Below are 27,584 nucleotides of genomic sequence, written 5' to 3'. Positions count from 1 at the left end.
TGAACTGGGAGGAATCTTCTCTGTTTGACCACTGCGGGCAAGGCCAGGGCTGGGCCACTTCCCTGCTCTCACACAGCTTTGTGGTTTGTCTGCAGTTGGTCATTGTCTTTAATTTGAAAATGTTTTTATACTATCCTCACATTTGACCGACAGTTTGAGTATACATTTTTTTTTTTTTCTTTACATGGGCAGGCACCGGGAATCGAACCCGGGTCCTCGGGCATGGCAGGCAAGCATTCTTTCCTGAAGAGCCACCATGGCCCACTACATTTTGTTTTGTTTTTGTTTTTGTTTGTTTTCATTTAAAAGGCTGTTGTGCTAGGTAGGGGAATATAGTGATGAGTAAAAATCACATCAACCCTGCTCTTATGGAGTTTACAGCCAATTAAACAAATAATTATAGAGGTTATCGTCTTACACACTGAACTACTAATACATTGATTAGGATTAGGCACTTAGCCTTTTGTGGTTACTTGTAATTAAAAGATTAAAAATATGGGCAGGCAATGGTGGCTCAGTGGCAGAGTTCTCGCCTGCCATGCTGGAGACCTGGGTTTGGTTCCCAGTGCCTGCCTATGCAAAAAAAAAAGATAAAAATATATTCAGGATTCTGTAATCTGAAAAGATACCCTTTAATACCCTAACTAAATCCACAAAATATTCCTGTTCACTGTAATGGGTCTAGATTCTCCTTTATGTAAAAAAAAAAAAAAAATTGGCTAAGGTAGAATTCACAAAACTTAATATTAACCATTTCTAAAGTATACAATTAAGGGGCATTTAATACATTTACCATACTGTGCAATCACCACTTCTGTCGAGTTCCAGAAACTTCCATCACTCCATTATAAAACCTGGCATCCAGTAAGCAGTTTCTCCCTATTTTCCCCTATCCCTAGCCCATGGCAATAGCTAATCTGCTTTCTCTTTCTGGATTTGCCTGTTCTGGATATTTCATACAAGTAAAATAACAATATTTGGCCTTTTGTGTCAGACTTCTTTCACGTAGCATGTTTTTAGAGCTCATCTGTGTGGTAGCATAAAGCATCACTTCATTGTTTTTTATGGCTGAGTATTATTCCATTATATGTACACATATGTACAGACCCTGTGTTATCCGTTCATTTCTTAGTGGACATTTGGGTCTTGTGACTTTTGCCTTAAAAAAATCCATTTACAGGAATGGGGTCTGTGGAAAGAGTACTGTTTGATACGTGAGTTTACCCCGGCGTCTTTACCCTGCTGTCCCCTGTACCCCTTTGGTTTGTGGGCTCTCTGCAGCTGTCATTAGTCCTTCCCCCTGCTGGAGTTGGGTGGGTCTAGGGAAAGGGAATTCCAAACCTCTTCTCCTTTCAGTTAGCAAGGATGGAAGTGGACAAGCCCCATTTGGTCTTTGGTTTTCTCTTCTGCAAAATAAGACGGTGAAGCAGACCTGGGACTCCAGGCTGCACCCCTTTTCGGATACTCTGTGTGAGCACCTGGGCAGGTGGCTGCAGCACACACACCGACCGTGCCCAGGATGGGAAGCCAGCGACTGCCAGGACCAGCTCTTCTATCTTCATCAGAACTAAGCAAGGGGGAATTAAACTAACAGTTGAATCAAAGAAATGTAAACTTTTTTCCTTCGAATTGTTCTTTTAACTATTTTACAGATTACTGCAGTTTCTAAACCCTGATCCTCTGAGAGCTGATAGAATCTCTGATCTGCAACAGGTATTACAAACCCTCTAAAAAAAGAAAGGAAAAAGCTGTTTTAATCCCTCTTCTGCCTCCCTCCTCCAGACTTGAGAAAGTATGTTGTTGGGACACTTACCTGAAGACATTTTTTTTAGGAATTATCTAGTGAATTATTGCTTTTTTTTTTTTTTTTCCTTACCTTTTTTGGGTGATAGATGACCTTCCTTTCATTTTTGGTAGTTTTGGTTGTTTTTGATAAGTATGGATGCCTAGGTTTTTACAGTTGAAATCAGACTCTTGTGTTTTCTTCATTGCCCTGAAGTCCTTGGGGGCATGTGTGAATGCCTCGGGACTGATGCTGGTTGTCTAATGTGTCTGTTGGTCTAGCTGCAGAAGTTCAAGTCCGGCCTCCAGCAGCCCGTGGCCATGCTCCGAAACAAGGTTGAGCCCTGCCTGACCATTGAGAGGTCACCGCTCTCAGCAGACCTAAAGAAGGTGAGTGCGCTCTGAAATCAGAACTCAGGAAGGGATCCCGACCTGTTCTAAGCTAAAAGCGTTGTTAACAAACAGTTCTACCGTTCTGTTTGTATAATTTCTTTACTTCTGAAATTATCTTTTAAGCTTTGGTTATTACTTTGTCATTTATTTGTAAGTCCACATTAACTTTTTTATAGGTGAATAATTCTTTCGTGGAGAAACCACTGTGTATCTCTTAAATGCTCTTTTGAAATAAGTTTTCAACTGTGCCTCTGGAAAGGGGCTTAGAAGGAGCAACAAGTTGCCAGGAGAGTTGTAATGTCTACTTCTTTGCATTCTTTTCAGAATTGCTTTACACACCTGTGGTTTCACTTGGTAAATTGGCCATACATGCTTCTTTACTTCCTTCCTGAAACAAGAAAAAAGTAAAGGAATATATATATATGTATATTTTTAAAAAAAAGCTAAAACCACAGGGCTGAATAGTATGAGAGAGTTATTTAGTGTATATTTCCACCAGTTCAATAAGATGGGAAAACAGGCAACAGATTATGGCTGACTTGATAGAGGAAGGAGTGGGGTGCCAGGTGGGGGTGGGGGAGCTCCCCTGCCCTCTTTATTCTGAACACCCACAGCTGGTTTGCGTTACTCTCAAGAAGGAGACTGGGGGGGGGGGGTTCTTTTGTTTTTTTTCAGAAGAACCAGAATAGCCCTGGAAAAATACCTTCAGGTGATGCTCTTTGCAGCATTCCCTCCTGCTGCCCAGTCTTCTGCAGGAAATGGACGCTCATGTGCTGATGAACTTTGTTTCCCGCAGAGCTTCTAATCACCTTTTTTAGTGTCCTCCTCATAAATATGAACAGACATCAGGCATCATGAGAGGTTTGAAGAAAGCCCTCAAAAAGCAAAAAAAAAAAAAAAAAGACCAGAATAAACAGATATCATTTAAGAGGACAGGGGACTGTAGAAAAAGGGCCGCCAGAGAACAAGAAAAAAGCATTCTTAGAAAGCCAAAATATTATAGAAATAAAAAAACCAGTAGCAGATTTGAGAGATAAAATAGAAGCTAATCTTAAAAGGTAGACGAAAAGACAGTGGGTGGTAAATATGGGAAAAAAGAAAGAGAAATTGAGGTTCAATTTGAGGTGTCTAATATCTGAAAATGGGATTTCTAAAAATGTATAAGTGTAGTTATCACATACATCCCCAGTGCAACTAATGAGCCAGGACATTAGACATGTGAAGCATCTGAACCTGAGGAATTCGGGAATGTGACAGCTTCCAGAGAGAAGAAACTGGTGCCACACACAGAAGCAGGAAATCAGAAGCCCTCAGACTTATCCATAGACAGTAACATCAGAGGAGCAGTGACTTCTAAAATCTGACGAAAAGTCACTTCCAACCTAGAGGCCCAAACTCAGACTATGATTGCGGTGTGAGGAAAGAATGCAGACACTTTGAGAAGACATGCAGAGTCTCAAACAAGTTGACCTCCATTGCACTCTTTGTCAAGAAGCCACTGAAGTGTGTGGTCCACCAAAACAAGTAAACCAACAGAGATGATGACATGGATCTCTCACAAAAGGTGAAGGCAAAGGAAGGTCCCAGGATGTCAGCCAATACCAGGTGTAGAGAGTGACCAGTCCTAATTGCATTTGGGGTTCAGAGGGGCTCTGGGGGGAAGGATTTTCATGAACTAGTACAGCTGATGAGGTCAGCCCTTTGAGATATAGTAAATCAGTGTGCTTTAGAGAACCCTGTTGGAACAGAGGGAGGTTTTAGTGACAGGTAAATAGAAAAATAGGCACCTCAAGGCAGTATTTAAAAAGCTTCCAGGTGACAACACTGTCACCTGGCAGGTTGCTAGGCAGATGAGGAGAAAAAGCCACACCCTTGCTCCCCCAAAGCCGCAACTACCTGGTCAGTGGCCCAACTGTGGGATCCTTTTAATTTGGAGTCCAGAGAAGCAGGTATTGTATAGCGGGAGCTCAGTGCTGAGAAAAGACTCAAGGTGATTGAATCTACCAGCCGTGCAGTGTGCCTTGGTTGTTGGAGTAAATGTAGTCATGATGTGGTTTTTGTTAGTTTCCTGTACATAATTGTGGTTTTTTTGGTTGTTGATATTTTGTAGGCTCTTCAAAGGAATAAGTTTCCAGGACCTAGCCACACGGAATCTTACTGTTGGCCTCCCATAGCACGCGGCTGTGATGTGGTTGTCATTTCTCATTGTGGAAATGACCCTTTGTTGTACCTTCCACCCGTGCTTACAATTTTGCAGACAGGGGGCTGCTACAAGTCATTACCAAGTAGAAATGGAGTAAGTTGGAAACAGTTTTGCTTCATAACAAAATGGATTAAATATTTATTTTAAAGTTTTACACATAACATTTGTCGCTGTTAGCCTAAAAACCTCTAGCTCAGGTCCTGGCACAAAGGAAGGGCATAAATGGTGCTGTCACTTGTGATAAGGTAAAAAAAAAAAAAAAAGTCAGTAATTGGTTGCAGTCAAACAGATGCTAGTTCATTTTTCTGATTGCACTATATAGTTTAATGATTTTCCTTTACAAATCTGTACTAAGTTATATATTGGTTTAACCAAATTAAATGAATATACATTTATGTCACTAAATTAGTTAGCTTCCGACCCCTCCTGCAGAGCTATTGCTGGGGGCAGACGGGGATGTCCAGTGTTGCATCTTGTGACCCCGTACTCTCCCCCCACCTCCATGGCCAGCCTGCTTTCAGCCTGATCTGATTGCTTGCTCTCTGAAGGTCTGCATAAGGGAAAGGGAGACCAGACCCATCCTCACCTTCAGTTCGTTGAAAACACAGCCCAGGGTGGTATCTGGCAGTGAGCCTTTAAATGGAAAGTTTGGGTGGGGTTCAGAAGGTGCCAAAGGAAACTCGGTCTCCTGAAGAAGAGACGTTAACTTAAGAGCAGGGACTTTGGAGCCAGGGTTCAAATCTTACTACTGCCCACGATTAGCTGTGTAGCCTTGGGCAACTGATTTCACCTCTCTGTGTTTTAGGTTCATCATCTTTCACATGTAGCAATTGAGGGAGCCTGCCCTATAGGATTGTTTTAAGAACTAAATGAATTAGTACTCATGAAGAGCTTGACGTAAGCCCTAGGAAAATCTGACTCAGTGTATCTAAACCCATTTTTTTAAACATTTTTAAATTGTAAAATATATGCAAAGCAAAGAAAGAAAAAAGCAATAATTTTCAAACCACACTTCAACAAATAATTGCAGAACAGATTCCAGAGTTTGTCACAGGCTACCTTTCCACCTGCTCAGATTTTTCATTCTAGCTGCTCCAGAACACTGGAGGCTAGAAGGAATATATGTATTTAAGTATTTTTAGTGAGAAATCATCACACAGAGACAGTCCATACATGGTATACAATCATTGGCTCACGATATCATCACATAGTTGTATATGCATCACCATGATCATTTTTAGAACGTTTGCATCACTCAAGAGAGAGAAATAAAAAGAAAGAAGAAAAAAACTCATACATCCCATATCCCTTGCCCCTCCCTTGCACTGACTGCTAGTATTTCAATTTTTTACCCTTTGTCCCCCACTATTATTTATTTTTTTATCCTAATTTTTTAACTCATCTGTCCAAACCCTGGATAAAAGGAGCATCCAAGCACAGGTTTTCACAGTCACACGGTCACATTGTAAAAGCTATTTCTTTATACAGTCATCTTCAAGAATCAAGGCCACTGGGAAACAGTTCAGCAGTTTCAGGTACTTCCCTCCAGCCACTCTACTACATCATAAACTAAAAATGGCTGTCTATATAATGTGTAGAATAACCTCCAAGATAACCAGTCAACTCTGTTTGAAATCTCTCAGCCACTGAAACATTTATTTCATCTCATTTCTCCCTTCCCCCTTTTGGTTAAGAATGTTTTCTTAATTCCATTATGCCGGGCCCCAGCTCATCCTGGGAGTCCTGTCCCACCTTGCCAGGGAAATTTACACCCTTGGGAATCATGTCCCGTGTAGGGGGAAAGGGCAGTGAGTTCACCTGCCAGGTTGCCTTACAGAAAGAGGCCACATCTGAGCAACAAAAGAGGTTCTCTGAGGGTGACTCTTAGGCCTGATTTTAAGTAGGCTTAGCCTATCCTTTGCAGGTATAAGTTTCACAGGGGCGAACCCCAAGATCCAGGGTTTGGCCTATTAATTTTGGTTGTCTCCATTGCTTGCGAGAATATCAGAAATCCTCCAAATGGGGAAGTTGAATAGTTCCTCTTTTCTCCCCAGCCCCCCAAGGGGACTTTGCCAATAGTTTTTTTTATCCATTGCCCAAATTACTCTTAGATATATTGGGGCATCACACTAACCTGGACAAACCAACAAAATCTCACACCCTATTCAAGATTTCATGTACTCATGGTGTTCAACTTAACTGACCGTACAAGTTAAATTAGGTAATGCGCTACCCAAAATATAAATTTTGCACCAAATAAACATCCCTTCCTTTGGTCTCACACAAAGCTTGAAGCTTTAAAATAGGGACTATATCATCTTCTACCTTGAATTCTGATGTGCCTTAGTCCTGTCAACTTCATTTCACATTTCTAGTTGAAGTCTGATCACTTTTTCAATGGTTGCTGTTTGGGGTAATGCTGACTTTCATAGCTTCGGAGCTCTAACTCAGAATCTCAGGTGTCACATACATCCCTGAAGTTTCAGGGAATGACCAGGTTCTAAATCTAACTCAGCATCTCAGGATTTAGAAATAACAGTTACAACTCCTGAATATAGGTACCTAGTGGAGGAGCTTGCAATCTAGGAACCTTTGTAATAGACCCCAACCTGATAACCCGCACTCGCGACTTCAGTTCTCTGGGTTTGTATGTTGTTATAGTTAGTCCATAGGAGTGATAATTTTTGTCTTTTTATTTCTGCCATTTCATCTACCATACTGTCCGTAAGGTTCATTCCCCTAGAGGGAATATTAATAGAGTGATTCAGCAGCCACATTCATCCGTTAAATCCCATTTTCTCTGACAACAATCTCCTCCTCCTCCCTTAGTCCTTCTCCCTATCTATGGGGATCTGTGGACAATGCCTTTTCTGACTGTTTCATGTTGAGAAGGGGTGTCCACACAGGATTTATCTGACCTAGGGAACCCCCAGGAATTGTAGGTCCCAGGAAGTTAAATGCTAGTACATGAAACCTTAGAGAGTCTCAGTTCAAGCCTAGGTGCTCCTAAGAGTCAGAAAGTGAGCTGTGTTCCAGTAGCCTTGAATCTTTTTTTTTTGTTATTATTAATTAAAAAAAATTTTTTTTGAATACCAAAAAACACCAAACAAATGCAAACATTCTTAACTTTTGATCATTCCATGCTACATATATAATCAATGATTCACAATATCATCACAGTAGTTGCATATTCATCATCATGATCATTTCTTGGAACATTTGCATCTATTCAGAAAAAGAAATAAAGAGAAAACAGAAAAAAATTCATACATACCATAACCCCTTACCCTTCCCTTTCATTGATCACTAGCATTTCAATCTAAATTTATTTTAACATTTGTTCCCCCATTATTTATTTTTATTCCATATGTTTTACTCGTCTGTTGAGAAGGTAGATAAAACGTGCATCAGACACAAGGTTTTTGCAGTCACACAGTCACATTGTGAAAACTGTATCGTTAGACAATCATCTTCAAGAACCAAGGCTTCTAGTAGCCATGTGTCTTGAAGCCTTGATTCTTGAAGATGATTGTATAATGATGCTCCTTTTATCCAGGGTATGGACAGATGAGTAAAAAAGTAATGATAAAAATAAATAAATAATAAGGGGGATAAAGGGTAAAAAAATAAAAGCAGGTAGATTGAGATACTCGTGGTCAATGAAAGGGACGGGTAAGGGTATGGGATGTATGAATTTTTTCTTTTTTCTTTTTCTGGGGTGATGCAAATGTTCTAAAATGATCATGGTGATGAATGCACAACTATGTGATGATATTGTGAGGGACTGATTGTATACCATGTTTGGATTGTATATGCATGAAGATTTCTCAATAAAAATATTTTTAAAACTTACATTAAAAAAAAATAAATAAGTCTGCAGGAGTGATGTTGATTGGGATTTAGCCAAACCATGGCAGTTAGCACTATCTAACTGATGATATAGTCCATATTTTAAAGCTTCAACTTCTGCGTGAGATGAAAGGAAGGGGTGTTTATTTGGTGCAATATTTATATTTTGGATACTGCACTACCTAAGAATAGCCTCCAGAATAGCCTCTTGATTCCATTTGGTCTCTCTTGGCCACTGATGCCTTGTTTTATTACACTTCTTTTCCCCCCTTTTGGTCAGGGAGGCAGTTGTTAATCCCAAGGTACCAGGGACGGACTCATCCCAGTCATCCCACGTGTTCAGAGAGATTTTCACCCCAGAATGGCTTCTACCATGTAGAGTGTAGGGCAAGGATTTTCCTTGCAGAGTTGAACTTAGAGAGAGAAAGAGGCCACATCTGAGCAAGAAAGAGGCTTCCTAGAAGCAAATCTTAGGCCTTGTTATGAGTAGTCTTAGCTTCTCCCCTACAGAAATAAGTTTCATAAGAATAATTCTCAAAATCCAGAGGTTGGCCTATCTTCTTGTGAGCTCCCAGTGATTGAAAGTGTACCTGGAGTTTCCCAGATGGGAGAGTTTAATTCCATATATATGAATATATATATATTCCTCCCCCCCCCTGCTTCAGACCTTCAAGGAACTCTACTAATACATTGTAAGTCTCAGCCCACCATAGTCTGAGATGCATCCTGCTGTTAAGCTGTACAGAAGTACAAGGCCTCATTCCCGTTCTGAACTCCAGGAGTTTTGGTTCTTTAAATGAGCTATCCAGACAGGTTGGTTTGGATTGCGTTACAGAAAGTTTATGTTCTAAACATAATAAACCTCTCTGCCTTTGGTCTGACACAGTAGCTGAAGGTCTAGAGTGCATATGCTATCATCTTCAGCCCTGAACTCTAATTTACCTTAGACCCAGCCAGGTTGGTTGTGCTTTAAACTGTAGTTGAGGCCTGATCTCTTTTTTCAGTTACTTTCACTGTTACTATAAATGGCTTTGTGGCCATTTGGGGCTGCAGAATCCATTCCATTTCTGGGTCCTGGGTATGACACGGTCACTCAAAGTTCCAGGGAAATGCCAGCTGATAACACACATAGCTCAGTGTCTCATAATCCAGAAATATACTTCTAACTTCAGTCTAAGTCCGTCTTATGGAATTATTATGTTTTAAGTTTTCTGATCTGTGTTATGATGATGATGATGACAGCAAATATGTTGAGTTTTTTTTCTGTGCGGGGGCTTGTTGTGGAAGCTTCACTTGTTTGATTCTTAACTTTTGTCCAAAATTGTGTGACTTTGTCTTTGCAGCCCCTCGCCGTCATGGTGTGCCCTGGGTGGAAAAAGGCCCAATATATTTTTGAATTATTGGGAGACTATAGCATGTCCACCAGGCCACTTCACCCTGTGTTGTTAACCATTGGACTCCACAAAGACGAAGCCAAGAACACGAAGCTTCCAAGGGGGTGTAAGCATCCTTCCCCAGCTGTTTGGATTTCCCTGCAGAGCACTGTGGCGCCGTGCCCTGCCCAGGCGGGCCTGCTCGCTGCAGATGGCACAGGGCTGGCGTGGTGCAGCCGAGCAGCGGAGTCCAGGCCTCATCACTGAGGGCTGTAGACAGGGAAGGTTTGATCTGTTTCAGTGTTAAAACTATGTGAGTTCATTCATTTATCGCCTGTTTACTGTGCACTTCCCGCCTGTTAGATGCTGGGTGCACGTGGTGAATAAGAACCCACCTTCCCTTTCAAACATACTGCACCTGGCAGGCCTACCAGTGGTTGGCCAGATAACCAGTGATGGGCCTTACCGATGGTTGACCAGATGACCAGTGATGGGCCTTACCGATGGTTGACCAGATAACCAGTGATGGGCTTTGGAGGGCCCTCCCTCTTGCCTCACCTCCTTGAGTCAGAAAAACGCCTTTGTGCTTGTTTAATGAGAGGGCATTTCTTGAGAGCACATAGAATCCTAGCAAAGGAGATGTTAGAAAATCTAATGGTTAATTGTGAAAATCTAAAATGGGAATTTTTTTTTTCATTTAAACTCTAGGTAATGTGATTGTTACAACACCACATAGCCTCCTGAGACTTCTTAAATATCAAAGCCTGTTATTTCTTAGACTCTGTCATCTGATTTTGGATGAGGTAGAAGTATTATTCTTTGAAGCTAATGAACAGGTAAGTATTGGGTCCGTTTAGATGTCAGAAATACATGTATTTAATATCATCACTGCTTTGAGATATCCCAAAAAGTGTCTAGATAATATAAAAAAAAGGTTTTCCTTTTAACTTCTGTAATTAAGGAGTTTCCTTCTCAATGATAAAATTCTTTTCTTAGAAGAACATTCTTTCCAAGGGACGTTTTCTAAAATACTTTTATTGATATTTTTCTTTCTGATAATGGAAGCAATAACTTTTGTTTTGGAGAACTTGCTTAATAGAGAAGAGCATTTTTAACAAAACGACATCCACACTCTTAGACTCTTGCTATTTGGGGTTATTTCCGTCTTTCTCAGCTCCCCTGTTTGTCTCTGTGCATCACAGACTGTATGGGGAGCGCCTTCCAGTCCCACCGGGTGGCCTGTGTCTGCGGGTTGGTGGCACAGCACGGAGCGCCGCTTACTGCTCGGCAGCACCATTGTCCCTGGCCGGGTGGTACTGACGTAACGTTAACATACTTCTTTTTGAAAACCATCTTATTTTTGGACATTTTGCTAGTTTTTGTATGTGTGTGAGTAGAGATCCTACCTCTTGTTTGTATTTGTTTCTCTTAGGAGCAACTCCTAGGAAGGGGATTAGTAGAGTAAAAGCAATTCTTTGGCATCAAAGGACCAAGAACGTTTATTTGAGAGCAAGGACAGCCCCGAGCGTACGCCTGAGCTGGATGCCTTAACCTGTGCGTCCCTCGGTCTGTCCAGGGTCTCAGGTTCTTGTTTGCCCAGCTGGCCTCCCTGGGGGAGCGGCTGTCTTCCCTGGGGTGGTGCTGCTGAGGGGCGTGGCTGGTGCTTAGCACTGGTGACTTCCCTGCAGGCCACCCCTCCCCTGGTGCCCAGCCCAGCCTCAGGCTGGCTTTCTTCTTTTTCAGCCTAATTGTTAAAAAGTGGTATTTTATTAGCCTGATTTGTTTGTCTTTGTTTGGTAACCTAAATTAAAAATCAATCCACATTGGTCACTCATATCCATTTTTCTGAGTTGCTTATTCATTTTCTTTGCTTATTTTCAGCGAGTGGGATCATCTCTTTCCCTTTTAGAAGTATGCATAGAAGGGTGTTACCCCTGTTATATGTTTGCCCACATTTTGTTGTTCATGTTTTCATTTTGTATACAGTGGAGTTTTAAGGTGTTTATTGACTTTAACACTTTCTCCCTTTGTAGTTTTTTCCTTTACCTGCATGTTTGGAAACGTCTGCCCCACTCTGAGACCAGAAAATTGACCATCTCTTAGTTTTGTTAGCCTTTTTGTCACACTTCTCAGAGAAAAATGAAATTCATTATACTACGTTTTTTCAGATGTTCACTATATTAGATAACTTTAAAAAGAATATGGAAGCTGAAGAGAAGGAATCTGCGCCCCATCAGATAGTGGCCGTTGGAGTTCACTGGACCACACATATCGGCCGCTTGATGAGAGAGTTCATGAGCGACCCCTACGTCGTGATCACAGCCCTGGAGGAGGCCGCGCTGTACGGCAGCGTCCAGCAGGTCAGCCAGGGGGCCAGCGGCGGTGAGAGGGCCGAAGGGCACAAGCCAAGTGACCCCTCCTTCACGGCTCAGTATGCAGAGCTTGTACTCTGATTTCATACCCAAGTCTGCTCTCATGTGTTTAAATTTATATTGATTTTCTAAACATTATTGTCTATTAAAATCACAACGTACCTATGACAGGGGAAATCAGAGTGCCTCGAACATTTCTGTAAACACCTGTTTGTGTATTTCCTTGCCAGGTGGTGCATCTTTGCCTTGAATGTGAGAAGACCTCAACTTTACTCCAAACACTTGATTTTGTCCCGAGTCAGGCCCAGAAGACCTTGATCTTCACGTGCTCTGTAGCTGAAACAGAAATGGTGTGTAAGGTGAGCGCTTCCACCCTGACGGTGGCTGAACCTCGAGCCTTCAGGAGACTCCCTGGGTAGATGAATATATGACAGGAAATACAATTTCACAGTGTAACATCAATCCAAAGAGAAGGCGGGTTCTGCAGGGAGGTCCTGATGGTAGTGAGAAAGGGGAGCAGGAGGTCTGACCTTGGAGGGAGGAGCCAGGTCAATGGGACCAGCCTTGCCATTGACCCAGACAGTCCCAGAGAGGAGCAGTGCTTTACAGTTTGTCAAGGCTGAATGGAAAAAGGATCTGATTTGTGAAGAAATGCCAACATACTCTGCACCCTCTATGTAAGAATATAAAAGAAAGAACAGTGAAAAGTATGGCCATGTAGTCAGAAAAGCCAAATAAATTGGCTAAAGATTAATTTTTTCTATACATTAATATTAAATTCTAGAATAAGAGGTGAAATGCAAAATAAAATCTAAGAATCAGCAGTACGTCCCCTTTTCTGCAACAAGGAGCTGGAAGGAACAGGGAAAAGGCCCCTGTGGACAACGGTGCTGTACCCGTGTACAGGTGTGCACACAAGTCTGCATCAAAAGCATTGTAACAAAAACGTATTCATATTTGTTTCCCTGGAGCAAATTTTTTGATAAACTGTAGAACTTTGGAAATGCATTTATTTATTTAAGTTTACAGTCATGTCATTCTCTAAAATTCCTAGGTCAGTGAGGTAATACCCTCACAGGTCATTTAAAGGAGTGTATATTAATAATTGTTGATGCAGCAATTGACTTCAGAGTTATGAATCTGGTTGCTGACTATGAACTGGCCTCTCTGGTTTCACCTTTAGGTAGTAGAAAGCAGTTCAATATTTTGCTTGCAAATGCATAAAGAGATGGTTTTTAAATTAAAAAGTGTTTTAGAACAGTGGAAGAAGAAGTTAAGTTCTGGCTCTCACATTGTACTAGGTAAGTGTTTTTATTCCTCTTTAAATTCATGTCTTTAATGCAGTTATATATTTCAGCTCTATATATCACACTTCCCATGTTTACTGAGGATTTATTTGTAATATTAATTTCAAAATGAATGTTAACCTCCACTAAGATTTTGGTTTTTGAGATGGATATAGGTGCTTGCTGGGACATTCTCCCTCGAAATCCAGCTTGAGGATCACAGTCTTAATGATTGATTGATAGATAAACACACACACACCAGTAAGATGGAATGTGGTCAGAAATGATTCTTGAATTTATCACCAGAAGTATTCAATTTTAAGTATAAAATAAGTAAAAAATGAACTATGTGATGATACTATGAACCAGTGATTGTTTACTTCAGATGGTTTCTATGCTGTGTGGATGTATCGCAGCAGAATTGCATTAAAGTGAAAATGCAATGAAATTGCATTAAAATGAAAAATGTATGGGCAGCCTAGATTTCTAATAGTGGCAGTTTTCGAGCTTATTAAAAGAGAGACCGTTTTCCTCTGGCATTTAACCACTGATAATGAACTTGTGACATTGTTGGAAAAAATAGGAGAGAAGTTTCTTTGCCTATAAAGTAAAATGCAGTAAAATAATGAATTGAAGTAGGTGACAGGCCTGCTTTGAGTGAGGTGAAACACCCCATCGCATTTGAAATTGTTGGGCCCCTTTCCTGCAGCTCTCACAGATGACTGCCTGCCCCTCCTGGCCATCACTGATGCCACATGCGTGATCCACTTCAGCTTCCCTTCCTCGCCAAAAATTTTAGGTGGACGCCTGTATTGCATGTCTGATCATTTTCTGAATTTAAATGAACAGGTTTGATTAATTTTTAATTATCCTTTCATATCCCACTGGTATTTCTCTGTAATAACAAATTCAGACCCCACAAAGTTTCATGGTTTCAGCAGGTGCAATGATCCACCTCCTTTACTCTCCCCCAATGTTAAAGAGTTCTCCTGCAGATCCGGGACATAAAAAAGCCAAATCTGTCCTATTGCTGACGGAGAGAAATGCACGCCACGCAGTCGGTATCCTACGATACTTGGAGCGGGCTGATGCCAAAATTCCTTCGGAGCTGTACGAGTTTGCTGCAGGGATTCTGGAAGCAAAAGAGGATAAAAAAGCCAGGCGGCCTCTTTGTTCATATCTTAAGGCATTCGGTTTTTGCAAGTAAGCTTTTTTTTTTTTTTTTTTTTTTTTAAGTTGAGGTGTGGCGTGCATCCACGTGCACAGATAGTAAGTGTACCGCTGGGTGGATAGTTGTGCCTGTATACAGCAGTGTAGCCACCACCCCACTCTCTAGGGGGGCACCCTAAATATTCCTTCTTGTGCCTTCCCAGTGTATGCCTACCCCCAGAGGTAACCACCACCCTGATTGTCAGCATTGACTCATTTTGCCTGTTGGCACAGAATTCCGTTATATGAATATATCATAATTTACAAACACATTCTCCTGGTGATGGGCCTGTAGCTTGTTTCCTGATTGAGGTTAATTATGGATATAGCTGCCATGAAGACTTTTGTACCTGTCTCTGGAAATGTACATCTGTTTTTTCTTGCATACATATATAGGAGTGGAATTGCTGGATCCTGGCTAGACACACGTTTGGTTTTTCTAAGGTGGCTGACCATTTCACGATCCTGAGAGTTCACCTGGCTCCACGCCCTCACCAGCATTTAACGTGCTCATCGAGGTGTGGTGGTGAATCATCGGGACTTCAGTGTGTATCCCATAATGGTTAATGATGTCGGGTGTCTTTTCATATGCTTATGGCACATTTGCCCAGCCTCTTCCTGTGAAATATCTCTTCAGGAATCTTGCTCATTTTTTTAATGGGATGTTTATCTTTTTCTTATTGGGTTGTAGGAGTATTTATATATTCTAGACATAAAGTGCTTTGTCAGATATATGCATTGAAGTTATCTTCTCTCACTCTGGCTTGCCTGTTCACTGTTTTAATGCTGTCTTTTCATGAGCAGACTTTTTTAATTTTATGAAGTTAAATTAATCCACTATTTTATGATGACTGTATTTTGTGTCCTGGGTAAGAAATATTTACCTATTTCAAATTCATGAAGACATTCTCCTGCACTCTAGGAGCTTTAAAGTTTTAGCTTTCACGTTTAGGCCTGTAATCTGTATTGAATTAATTTTTGTATATAGTGTGAGATGCATGCTGCAAAGTTTACTTTTTTCCATATGGATACTCATTTGTTCCAGCATCATTTACTTGAAAATACCATTCTGTTCCCACTGAATTGGCACCCGCAATATAACTCAGGTATCTGCTGTTTTGGGACTCTGTTCTGACTCATCAGTCCTTTTGTCTCTCCTTAACCAGTTTAGCACTCTATTAAGTATAACTATAGCTTTGTAGTAAGTCTTGGAATCTGGTATGGACGTCCTCCAACTTTACTCTTCTTCTTCAAGATGATTTTGACTATTTTAGCACCATATGCACTTTAGAATTGGCTTGTCAATTTCTTCAGAAACTCTGCTGGAATTTTGGTAGGGCCTGCATTGAATTGAGCATGCGTTCAGAAAGCATGGACATCTGAACAGTCACTGGGGCTCATTTTTCACCCATCCAGACATGCCAGTGCTCAGCATCTGAGCTGAGGTGCTTGGAGCTGAGGCGTGTGTGTCCGTTATGTGCTTACTGGATTAATTTCATCTTAAAATAACTGACATGAACCTTTTTGACTTATGATGCACTGAACATGTTATTGGCAACAATTTCCATTATGCCTTTTAATAGAATATCCACTTTTGAAACTAAAGGTGTTTCTCAGTTTGAAAGTAACATTATAGTTAAGAAATGGCTTTTGGGTTAGGGGTTAATTGACCTTTAGAGTGAATTAAAGTGATATGTTTCTGATTCAGCATCTTCAGTTTGGAAATTTTTTTTTCATTTACGTAACGCATTTAAGAATGTCTAGATACAAATGGCCAATAATCACATGAAAAGTTGTTCATTATCATTAACTATTAGGGAAATGCAAATCAAAACCACAGGGAGGTACCACCTCACACTTACTAGGATTGATATTCTTAACAAAACAGAAAACAACATATCCTGGTGAAGAGCAGAAAAAAATAGGAATCCTTGTACGTCATTGGTGTGAATGTAAAATAAGTTCAGCCCCTGTGGAAAGCGGCTTGTTGGGTCCTCAAAAAGTTAGGCATAGAACTACCATATGACCTGCCTATTCCACTTCTAGGGGTATACCAAGAAAATTGAAATTGGGCTCAAACAGATAATTTGTATACCAGGGCAGTGTTATTCACAGTAGCTAAAGGTGAAAATAACTCAAGGTGTCCATTGACAGATGAATGAATAAACAAAATTTGGCACGTATATAAATGGAATTAGTTTTCAGCCACAAAAAGGAATGAAGTACTTATATACTGCAGCTTTGATGAACCTTGCAGTTATTATGCTGAGTAAAATAAGCCAGACACAAAAGGACAAAGATTGTATGACTCTACTTATATGAAATACTTTTAATAAGCAAATTACACAGACAAAAAGTAAATTAAAGGGTGGGCCACGGTGGCTCAGCAGGCAGAGTTCTCGTTTGCCATGCCAGAGATCCGGGTTCAATTTCCAGTGTCTGCCCATAAAAAAAAAGAAAAAAAGATTAGAAATGACCAGGGAGTGGGAAGAAGGGGACTGGGGAGTTACTGCTTAATGGGAACAGAGTTTTAATAAGGGTTGGTGGTGATAGTACCATAAAATTGCAAATGTAATATCACTAAATGGTACAGTTGAAAATGGTTACAATGGGAAATGTGTTATGTACATGCTACCATCAAAAAAATTGTTTAAAAAGAATGTCTAGAGAAACAATAAAGTAACTTTTAAGTTTCTACTTTTTACATATTGTTAGTCAATGAAGTATTTTATAAGGAAAATTTAACTTTTAAAGTTTTTGCAATAAAAGTTCTTTCATTTCAGTTGTAGGTTAATTTTCCTTAAGAACACTTAAAAATTTGCATCAATAATTATTATTGTTTGTTGGTTTTAAAAATCCAGTTGATTTTTTTCAGAGACAAGAGGGTCTGTCCTGATCGACACCGTGTTAACCCAGAAGTAGACATGCCAAGGAAGTTATCTAAACAAGCTCTGCCAGCGTTTGGATATGTTAAAGTAAGTTTTGGTAAAAAAGCCTTTTGTTCAGCAAGTAATGGTCATTTAAAAATTTTTTTTCATTATTAATTATAAGATTTTTTTTTAAAAAAAAACCACATTCTTAACATATCATTCCATTCTACATATATAATCAGTAATTCACAATATCATCGCATAGTTGCATATTCATCATATCATCATCATGATCATTTCTTAGAACATTTGCATCTATTCAGAAAAAGGAATAAAAAGACAACAGAAAAAAAATCATACATACCATACCCCTTACCCCTCCCTTTCATTGATCACTAGCATTTCAATCTAAATTTATTTTAACATTTGTTCCCCCTATTATTTATTTTTATTCCATATGTTCTACTCATCTGTTGACAAAGTAGATGAAAGGAGCATCAGACACGAGGTTTTCACAATCACACAGTCACAATGTGAAAGCTATATCATTATACAGTCATCTTCAAGAAACATGGCTACTGGAATACAGCTCTACAGTTTCAGGCAGCTCCCTCCAGTCTCTCCAAGTACTGGTCATTTTGATGAGCACTTTTCTTTTCTTAAGCAGCAGAATCTTCATAGAATGTGATGACAGCTTCTAGTGGTCAGCAGTGAGGTCCCACAGCTAATCCGGCCGACAGCAGGGGTCCCTGTAAGGTGGCTTATTTCAGTGCCCCAGTTTATTTAGAAAAGAAGATCATACTGGGACATGGATGAATCACTTTGAGAATTGAGGGCTTTTTTTTTTTTCAGGAAATGCAAACACTTCCTCTTTAAAAACTATAAAAGAATTTTACTTCAACCCGCATAAGCTCCTACAGGGTTTGTCCTCAGCATCAAGGTGAGAAACGACCTCCACAAAGAGGCACTTGGGGTGCTTGTGGAGGAAAGAAAGCCCTGCCTGCAAAGGGGATTTAGATGAGAAAGAGGTAAGTGGGGTCTTGCCAGTGGACCCATGCTGAGGACCACATAGAACCATCATAGGTGCTCCATGGTTCTGTATCCAGCCCCACACTGCTGGATATTTAAGGTGTTTCCCTTTGGCACTATTAAAAAATGATGCTGTGAGACTAACAAAACCGCCCCGACCCCACGGAGCTGCCCTCTCCATGAGCACCAATGAGATCATGCACATAAAGGATTTAGTAATAAAGTCTGGCACAGAGCAAGTGATCAAGAAAACATCAGCGAGGGGGGAGGTACCAAGATGGTGGCTTAGCAAGGTACGCGATTTAGTTTGTCCTCCAGAAAAACTATTAGATCACCAGAACAGTACAGAACAGCTCCTGGGGCCATGTCACTGACCAGACACACAGTGTACCCCAGTCTGTACTAGCTGGACCAGCTGCGAGCCCCCCCAGAACTGTGAGTTCCCCAAGCCACAGTGGCCGGCGCCCCTCCCTGACAGGCTGCTTTCCAGAGGGGAAAGGAGAGAGACTTTACCGGCAGCAGGGGCTGAGCCCAACCAAACACAAATTGTGGCATTAATTAACAATTCTGACAACTGAAAATAGGCCCCCAGCTCAGGTGAACCTCGTCAAAGCAGAGGTCGCTGATTTTTGCCCCAGCACCAAGGGGGCAGGGCTGACAAAAAAAAAAAGAAACAGATTTTTGTGGCTGTGTTTCTGCAAAGGCTTGACTGCCTTTGGATATAGCAGCAGGGCTTCTCAGGCTGAAAAGTCTGCAAGTGCCCCAGACATAGGCAGAAACAAACTTATTTGAGGGCTTGTCTCGAGCCTGTGCCTTCCTCAGGGGAGGGGTGAAGCCCAACTCGGGTGGAATCCCTCCCTCAAGGAATTCAGACACCAGGGCTTGGTAATTTGAAGCCATTAAAGCCAACCTACAATCTCCTCTGTCTCCACCACGCCCCCAGCAGGGAGAGTCAGCCAAAGTTAAAGGTACTGCATCATCATATGTTGATGGGACCTGCAGGCAGACAAGGAGCACATACTGGGCTGGATAAGAGAAACAGAGTCCAGAGACTTCACAGGAAGGTCTTTCAACCTGCTGGGTCTCACCCTCAGGGAAAACTGATGCAGGTGACTCTTTCCTCCTGGCAAGAGGCCAGTTTGGTCTGGGAAAATCCAGCTAGGGTCTATAATACCTAAGTAGACTCTCTTAAGGAGGGGGAGGAGGTGAAAGGTACCATATAGGCAGGGCAAGAAACAAGAAAACAGAACTGAAAAATTCTGATCTGTTAAACAAAACCTAAGCTAGAGGTCCAGAAAAAGCTAAACTGAATGTCAAAGAACAGACAGACAACAAATTCATCCGGCAAGAAAATCCTAGGTAAAAGAAGTGAAAACAATCTCCAGAATAAACTAATTAAGGTAATTAAATGCCTAGATGCCAGCAAAAAATAACAAATCACACTAGGAAAATTGAAGATATGGCCCAGTCAAAGGAACAAACCAACAATTCAAATGAGCTACAGGAGTTGAAACATTTAATTCAGGATATATGAAAAGTTATTTCATGCAAATATCAATCAGAAAAGAGCAGGATTAGCTATACTAATATCCAACAAATTACACTTCAAATGTAGAACAGTTAAAAGAGACAAAAAAGGATACTATGTATTAATAAAAGAAACAATTCAACAAGAAGACATAACAATCATAAATATTTATGCACCGAGCCAAAATGCTCTAAAATATTTGCGGCAAACGCTGAAAAGAGAAATAGACACATCTACCATAATAGTTGGAGAGTTTAATTCACCACTCTCATCAATGGACAGAACATTTAGAGAGAGGATCAATAAAGAAACAGAATTTGAATAATACAATAAATGAGCTAGACTTAACAGACATTTATAGAACATTACACCCCACAACAGCAGGATGCACCTTTTTCTCAAGTGCTCATGGATCATTCACAAGGATAGACCATATGGTGGGTCACAAAGCAAGTCTCGATAAATTTTAAAAGATTGAAGTCATACAAAACACTTTCTCAGATCATAAAGGCATGAAGTTGGAAATCAACAATAGACAGCGTGCCAGAAAAGTCACAAATATGTGGAGGCTCAACAACACACTCTTAAACAACCAGTGGGTCAAGGAAGAAATTACAAGAAAAATCTGTAAATGTCTCAAGGCAAATGAAAATGAAAACACAACATATCAAAACTTATGGGATGCAGCAAAGGCAGTGTTAAGGAAAATTTATTGCCCTTAAATGCCTATATTAAAAAAGAAAGAAGGGCAAAAATGGGGGAATTAACTGTGTACTTGGAAGCATTAGAGAAAGAACAGCAAACTAACCCCAAAGCAAGCAAAAGGAAAGAAATAATGAAGATTAGAGCAGAAGTAAATAAAATTGAGAACATGAAAACAATTGAGAAAATCAGCAAAACCAGAAGCTAGTTTTAAGAGAAAATCAATAAGATTGATGGACCCTTAGCAAGACTGACAAAAAGAAGAAGAGAGAGGATGCAAATAAATAAAATCAGAAATGGAAGAGGAGACATAACCACTGACCCCACGGAAATAAAGGAAATAATGACAGGATACTATGAACAACTATATGCTAATAAATACGACAATGTAGATGAAACGGACAACTTTCTAGAAAGGCATGAACAACCAACTTTGGCTCGAGAAGAAATAGATGACTTCAACAAACCAATCACAAGTAAAGAAATTGAATCAGTCTTTAAGAAGCTCCCCAAAAAGAAAAGTCCAGGACCAGATGGCTTCACATGTGAATTCTACCAAACATTCCAGAAAACATTATTACTAATCCTTCTCGAACTCTTCAAAAAAATTGAAGAGGAGGGAAAGGGAAAGCTACCTAACTCATTCTACAAAGCCAACATCACCCTCATACCAAAACCGAAGATATTACAAAAAAAGAAAACCACAGACCAATCTCTCTAATGAATATGGATGCAAAAATCCTTAACAAAATTCTAGCAAATTGAATCCAGCAACACATTAAAAGAATTATGCATCATGATCAAGTAGGATTCATCCCAGGTATTCAAGGATGGTTCAACATAAGAAAATCAATTAATGTAATACACCATATCAACAAATTAAAGCAGAAAAACCACATGATCATCTCGATTGATGCAGAAAAGGCATTTGACAAAATTCAACATCCTTTCCTATTGAAAGCACTTCAAAGGATAGGAATAGAAGGGAACTTCCTCAACATGATAAAGGGAATATATGAAAAACCCACAGCTAACATCACCCTCAATGGGAAAAAACTGAAAACTTTACCCACTAATAGATCAGGAAGAAGACAAGGGTATCCACTATCACCAGTTTTATTCAACATTGTCTTGGAAGTTCTAGCCACAAAAATTAGACAAGAAAAAGAAATACAAGGCATTAGAATTGGAAAGGAAGAAGTAAAACTCTCACTGTTTGCAGATGATATGATACTATATGTTGAAAACCCCGAAAAATCCACAGAAAAACTACTAGAGCTAATAAATGAGTACAGCAGAGTGGCAGGTTACAAGAGCAACACTCAAAAATCTGTAGTGTTTCTATGCACTAGAAATGAACCATCTGAGGGGAAAATCAAGAAACGAATTCCATTTACAATTGCAACCAAAAGAATGAAATATTTAGGAATAAATTTAACTAAACAGACAAAAGACCTCTACAAAGAAAACTACAAGAAATTGTTATAAGAAATCACAGAAGACCTAAATAGATGAAGGCATACCGTGTTCATGGATTGAAAGACTAAGTATAGTCAACATGTCAATTCTAACTAAATTGATTTACAGATTCAATGCCATACCAATTAAAATCCCAAAAACTTACTTTTCAGAAATAGAAAAACCAATAACCAAATTTTTCTGGAAGGGCGAGGTGCCCCAAATAGCTAAAAATATCCTGAGAGAGAAAAATGAAGTTGGAGGCCTCACGCTACCTGACTTTAAGGCGTATTTTGAAGCTGCAGTGGTCAAAACAGCATGTTACTGGCATAAAAATAGATCTATTGACCAATGGAATAGAATAGAGTGTTCAGATATAGACCCTCTCATCTATGGACAATTGATCTTTGATAAGGCAGTCAAGCCAACTCATTTGGGACAGAACAGTCTCTTCAATAAATGGTGCCTAGAGAACTGAATATCCATGTGCAAAAGAATGAAAGAGGACCCATATCTCACATGCTATACAAAAGTTAACTCAAAATGGATCAAAGACCTAAACATTAGATCTAAGACCATAAAACTGTTAGAAGAAAATGTCAGGAAATATCTTATAAATCTTATACTTGGAGGCAGTTTTCTAGACCTTACACCCAAAACAAGAGCATTGAAGAAATAAATAAATAAATGGGAACTCCTCAAAATTAAACACTTTTGCACGTCAAAGAACTTCATCAAGAAATTTGAAAGACAGTCTACACAATGGGAGACAATATTTGGAAATGACATATCAGATAAAGGTCTAGTATCTAGAATTTATAAAGAGATTGTTCAACTCAACAACAAAAAGCCAATCCAATTACAAATGGGAAAAAGACTTAAACAGACACTTCTCAGAAGAGGAAATACAAATGGCCAAAAGGCACATGAAGAGATGCTCAACGTCCATGGCTATTAGAGAAATGCAAATCAAAATGACAATGAGATATCATCTTACACCCACCAGAATGGCCATTATCAATAAAACAGAAAATGACAGGTGCTAGAGAGGATGTGGAGAAAGAGGCACACTTATCCACTGTTGGTGGGAATGTCAAATGATACAACCACTGTGAAAGGCAGTTTGGTGATTCCTCAAGCTAAGTATAAAATTGCCATATGATCTGGCAATACCATTGCTAGGTATCTACTCAGAGGACATGAGGGCAAGGACACAAACATACCAATGTTTATAGCAGCATTATTTGCAATTGCAGAGAGATGGTAAAAGCCAAAATGTCCATCAACAGACGAATGGCTAAACAAACTGGTATGTACATATGATGGAATATCATGCAGCTGTAAGACAGAATACAGTTATGAAGTATGTAAAAACATGGATGGACCTTAAGGACATTATGCTGAGTGAGATTAACCAGAAACAAAAGGACAAATACTATATGGTCTCACTGATATGAACTGACATTAGTAAATAAACTTGGAGAATTTCGTTAGTAACAGAGACCATCAGGAGATAGAAATAGCGTAAGATATTGGGTAATTGGAGCTGAAGGGATACAGATTGTGCAACAGGACTGAATGTAAAAACTCAGAAATGGTTAGCACAATACCATGTAACTGTAATACAATTATGTTAAAATACTGAATGAAGCTGAATGTGAGAATGATGGAGGAGGGCTGGGGGCACAAATGAAATCTGAAAGAAAGATAGACGATAAAGATTGAGATGGTATAATCTAGGAATGCCTAGAGTGTATAATAATAGTGACTAAATGTACAAATTTTAAAAATGTGCATGAGGAAGAACAGGGGAATGTCAATACTGCAGGGTGCTGAAAATAGATGATAATACTTTAAAATTTCACCTTATGTGTGAGAGTAAAGCAAAAAATGTTTATTTGGCACAAAATTTGTATTTTGACTAGTGCATTTCCTAATATAATTTATGTAGATAGCTTAATTGAACACCATAAGTACATGGAACCTTGAGTAGGACATGAGATTTTGTGGGTTTGTCCAGAGTGATGCCTCGATAAATCCCAGAGTGATTTGAACAGTGAATTAAAAAATATTTGCCAAGTCCCCTTCAGGGAATGGTGAAAAAGGGGGAAAATTCAACTTCTCCAAGTTGAATTCTTGATATTCTCATAAGCAGTGTGGACAACCAAAGCTATAGGCTGAGCTGCCAATCTTGGGGTTTGTTCATATGAAACTTAACCCCACAAAGGATAGGTCAAGCCTACTTAAAGAGTCACCACCAGGAGAACCTCTTTTGTTGCTCAGATGTGGCCTCTCTCTCCAGCCAACACGGCAAGCAAACTCACCACCATCCCCCTGTCTACATGGGACATGACTCCCAGGGGTGTGGACCTCCCTGGCAATGTGGGACAGAAATCCTAGAATGAGCTGAGACTTAGCATCAAGTGATTGAGAAAAACCCTAGAATGAGCTCAGATTCGGCATCAAGGGATGGAGAAAATCTTCTTGACCAAAAGGGGGAAAAGTGAAATGAGACAGTGTCAATGGCTGAGATATTCCAAACAGAATGGAGAGGTTATCCTGGAGGTTATTCTTACGCATTAAGTAGACATCACCTTGTTATTCAAGATGTAATGGAGAGGCTGGAGGGAACTGCCTGAGAATGTATAGATGTGTTCCAGTAGCCATGTTTCTTGATGATGATTGAATAATGATACAGTTTTCACAATGTGATTGTGTGATTGTGAAAACCTTGTGTCTGATGCTCCTTTTATCTACCTTGTCAACAGATGAGTAGAACATATGGAATAAAAATAAACAATAGGGGAAACAAATGTTAAAATAAATTTAGATTGAAATGCTAGTGATCAGTGGAAGGGAGGGGTAGGGGGTATGGTATGTATAAATTTCTTTCTGTTTTTATTTCTTTTTCTGAATAGATGCAAATGTTCCAAGAAATGATCATGATGATGTATATGTAACTATGTGATGATATTGTGAATTACTGATTATATCTGTAGAATGGAATAATCAAACTAAAAAAAAAAAGAAAGAAAACGTCAGCCCTCCCTTCACTCATTCATCCTTTGTGGCCAGCTCCTGCATACAGTAGAGCACAGTCCTGCTCCCTGCCCTCAGAGGTTCGCCATCAGGGGAAGGCTGCCAAAAAAAGGAAAAGTGGTGTGGTTATATAATCTTTGTGGAAATTTCCTTTCCAGAAAATTTTGAGATGTGGATAGAATTGCTGAGTTAAGAGTTTGTCACTTTCTGTAAAATCCTTATTACTTTCTTCATTTGTTTTTAATTTTAAAATTATTCCCGTTTTCACGTCTCTTTGCCTTAAGGCCTTATCTGTTTTATTTGTGCATGCCTGTACTCCCTTTCCTGGGGTTGTTGTCCTCATTCCGTGGGGCTGCCTTCCCAGAGTACCACAAACCCCGTGGCTCCCAACGTCAGAAGTTCATCCTCCTACCTTGCTGGAGGCCAGAAGTACAGTATCTCCAGAGGCTCTAGAGGAAGCCATTCTTGCCTCTCCCTGCCTCTGTTGTTTCCAGCCGATCCTTGGCATCTCTTAGCCGTAGCTGCCTCAGTCCAGCCTCTGCCTCAGTCTTTGTGTCACCTTCTCCTCCCTGTGTCTTCAGAGACACTTGTCGTTGGATTTAGGGCTCGCCCAGATAATCCACGATCTCCTTGTCTCAAGATCCATAATTACATCTGCAAAGGCCCTTTTCCAAATTGGGTTATAGTTACAGATGCTAGGAGTTTGGGGCCACCAGCAAACTCATGACTGATTCTTTCATGAGATCTGTCACCTCATTTCCAAGTTTTTGTAATTTTGATCTATAGTGTCCTCTTATATATCACTTTCTTAATAATTAGCAAGCTAAAAGACAGCTTGCTTTGAAAGTGGTTACCATTTCCATCAGTTTTGTGTACAAGTCTTTCTAGCAGCTTTCATTGTCTATAGGAATTCTTATTCAGTTCCTTATTCTCTTTTTTATTACAGCTTAATATGGTATGACCTTGATCCTTTCCTGTTGCTCATTTTTTAGGTAAAATTTGTTTTCCTGAAATTTTGGGAGGTGTGGGTACGGGTAACTTTTCTAACTGCATTGAGATCCTGCTTATTGGTTTCATGCTTTAAACAAAATATGATGGTATAGTTGCTGAGGTTTGTTTTTTTTTTAACTTTTTTTATTAATTAAAAAAAATTAACAAACAAAACATTAAGATATCATTCCATTCTACATATACAATCAGTAATTCTTAATATCATCACATAGTTGCATATTCATCATTTCTTAGAACATTTGCATCAATTTAAAAAAGAAATAAAAAGACAACAGAAAAAGAAATAAAACGATAATAGAGAAGAAAAAGATACATACCATACCCCTTACCCCTCGCTTTCATTTACGACTAGCATTTCAAACTAAATTTATTTTAACATTTGTTCCCCCCTATTATTTATTTTTATTCTATATGTTCTACTCTTCTGTTGATATAGTAGCTAAAAGGAGCATGAGACACAAGGTTTTCACATTCACAGAGTCTCATTGTGAAAGCTATATCATTGTTCAATCATCATCAAGAAACATGGCTACTGGAACACAGCTCTACATTTTCAGGCAGTTCCCTCCAGCCTCTCCACTTCATCTTGAACAACAAGGTGATATCTACTTAATGCATAAGAATAACCTCCAGGATAACCTCTCGACTCTGTTTGGAATCTCTCAGCCATTGACACTTAGTCTCATTTCATTCTTCCCCCTTTGGTCGAGAAGGTTCCCTCAATCCCTTGATGTTAATTCTCAGCTCATTCTAAGGTTTTTCTCAGTCCCTTGATGCTGAGTCTCAGCTCATTCCAGGATCTCTGTCCCACGTTGCCAGGAAGGTCCACACCCCTGGGAGTCATGTCCCATGCAGAGAGGGGGAGGGTGGTGAGACTGCTCGTCATGTTGGCTGGAGAGAGAGGCCACATCTGAGCAACAAAAGAGGCTCTCTTGGGGGTGACTCTTAGGCCTAAATTTTAAGTAAACTTGACCTATCCTTTGTGGGGTTAAGTTTCATATGAACAAACCCCAAGACTGGGGGCTCAGCCTATAGCTTTGGTTGTCCACACTGCTTGTGAGAATATCAAGAATTCAACTTGGGGAAGTTGAATTTCTCCCTGCTCTCACCATTCCCCGAAGGGGGATTGCAAATACTTTTCCAGTCACTGATCAAATCACTCTGGGATTCATCAGGGCATCACTCTGGACAAACCAACAAAATCTCATGTCCTACCTGAGATTCCAAGTACTTATGACATTCAATCAAACTATCTACATGAATTATATTAGGAAATGCACTAGTCAAAATATAAATTTTGTAACATTTTTTGCTTTAGTCTCACATATAAGGTGACATTTTAAAGTATTAATTATCATCTATTTTCAGCACCCTGCAATGATGACATTCCTTTGTTCTTCATGCAAAAACATTTTAAAAATTTGTACATTGTACATTTCACTATTATTGTACACTCTAGGCATTCCTAGATTATACTGTC

The 27,584-nt window shown here is 39.8% G+C and overlaps 1 protein-coding gene across 13 annotated transcripts in view; it reads left to right on the top strand.

Annotated features, from left to right (window-relative positions):
• The window catches only part of TDRD12 (tudor domain containing 12), a 125,767-nt gene that overhangs the window by 72,577 nt on the left and 25,606 nt on the right, over positions 1–27,584 (top strand). For 8 of the 13 annotated variants that reach the window (XM_077132251.1, XM_077132252.1, XM_077132249.1 and 5 more), the window contains 11 exons: positions 1,653–1,713; positions 2,065–2,172; positions 4,286–4,471; positions 9,571–9,727; positions 10,309–10,436; positions 11,769–11,960; positions 12,203–12,331; positions 13,156–13,273; positions 13,968–14,107; positions 14,241–14,461; positions 17,343–17,442. In XM_077132251.1, coding sequence (XP_076988366.1) covers positions 1,653–1,713; positions 2,065–2,172; positions 4,286–4,471; positions 9,571–9,727; positions 10,309–10,436; positions 11,769–11,960; positions 12,203–12,331; positions 13,156–13,273; positions 13,968–14,107; positions 14,241–14,461; positions 17,343–17,442 — 1,540 coding nt within the window. Of the gene's footprint in view, positions 1–1,652; positions 1,714–2,064; positions 2,173–4,285; positions 4,472–9,570; positions 9,728–10,308; positions 10,437–11,768; positions 11,961–12,202; positions 12,332–13,155; positions 13,274–13,967; positions 14,108–14,240; positions 14,462–17,342; positions 17,443–18,189; positions 19,078–26,039; positions 26,086–27,584 lie in introns of those variants that run through there. The other 5 variants (XM_077132257.1, XM_077132256.1, XR_013163506.1 and 2 more) reach the window with 5 other exon arrangements.

Source organism: Tamandua tetradactyla, chromosome 16, assembly GCF_023851605.1.
Source record: "Tamandua tetradactyla isolate mTamTet1 chromosome 16, mTamTet1.pri, whole genome shotgun sequence".
NCBI lineage: Eukaryota > Metazoa > Chordata > Mammalia > Pilosa > Myrmecophagidae > Tamandua > Tamandua tetradactyla.
The sequence above is the reverse complement of the archived record's forward strand: the minus strand, read 5'-3'. Positions and strand labels throughout refer to the sequence as shown.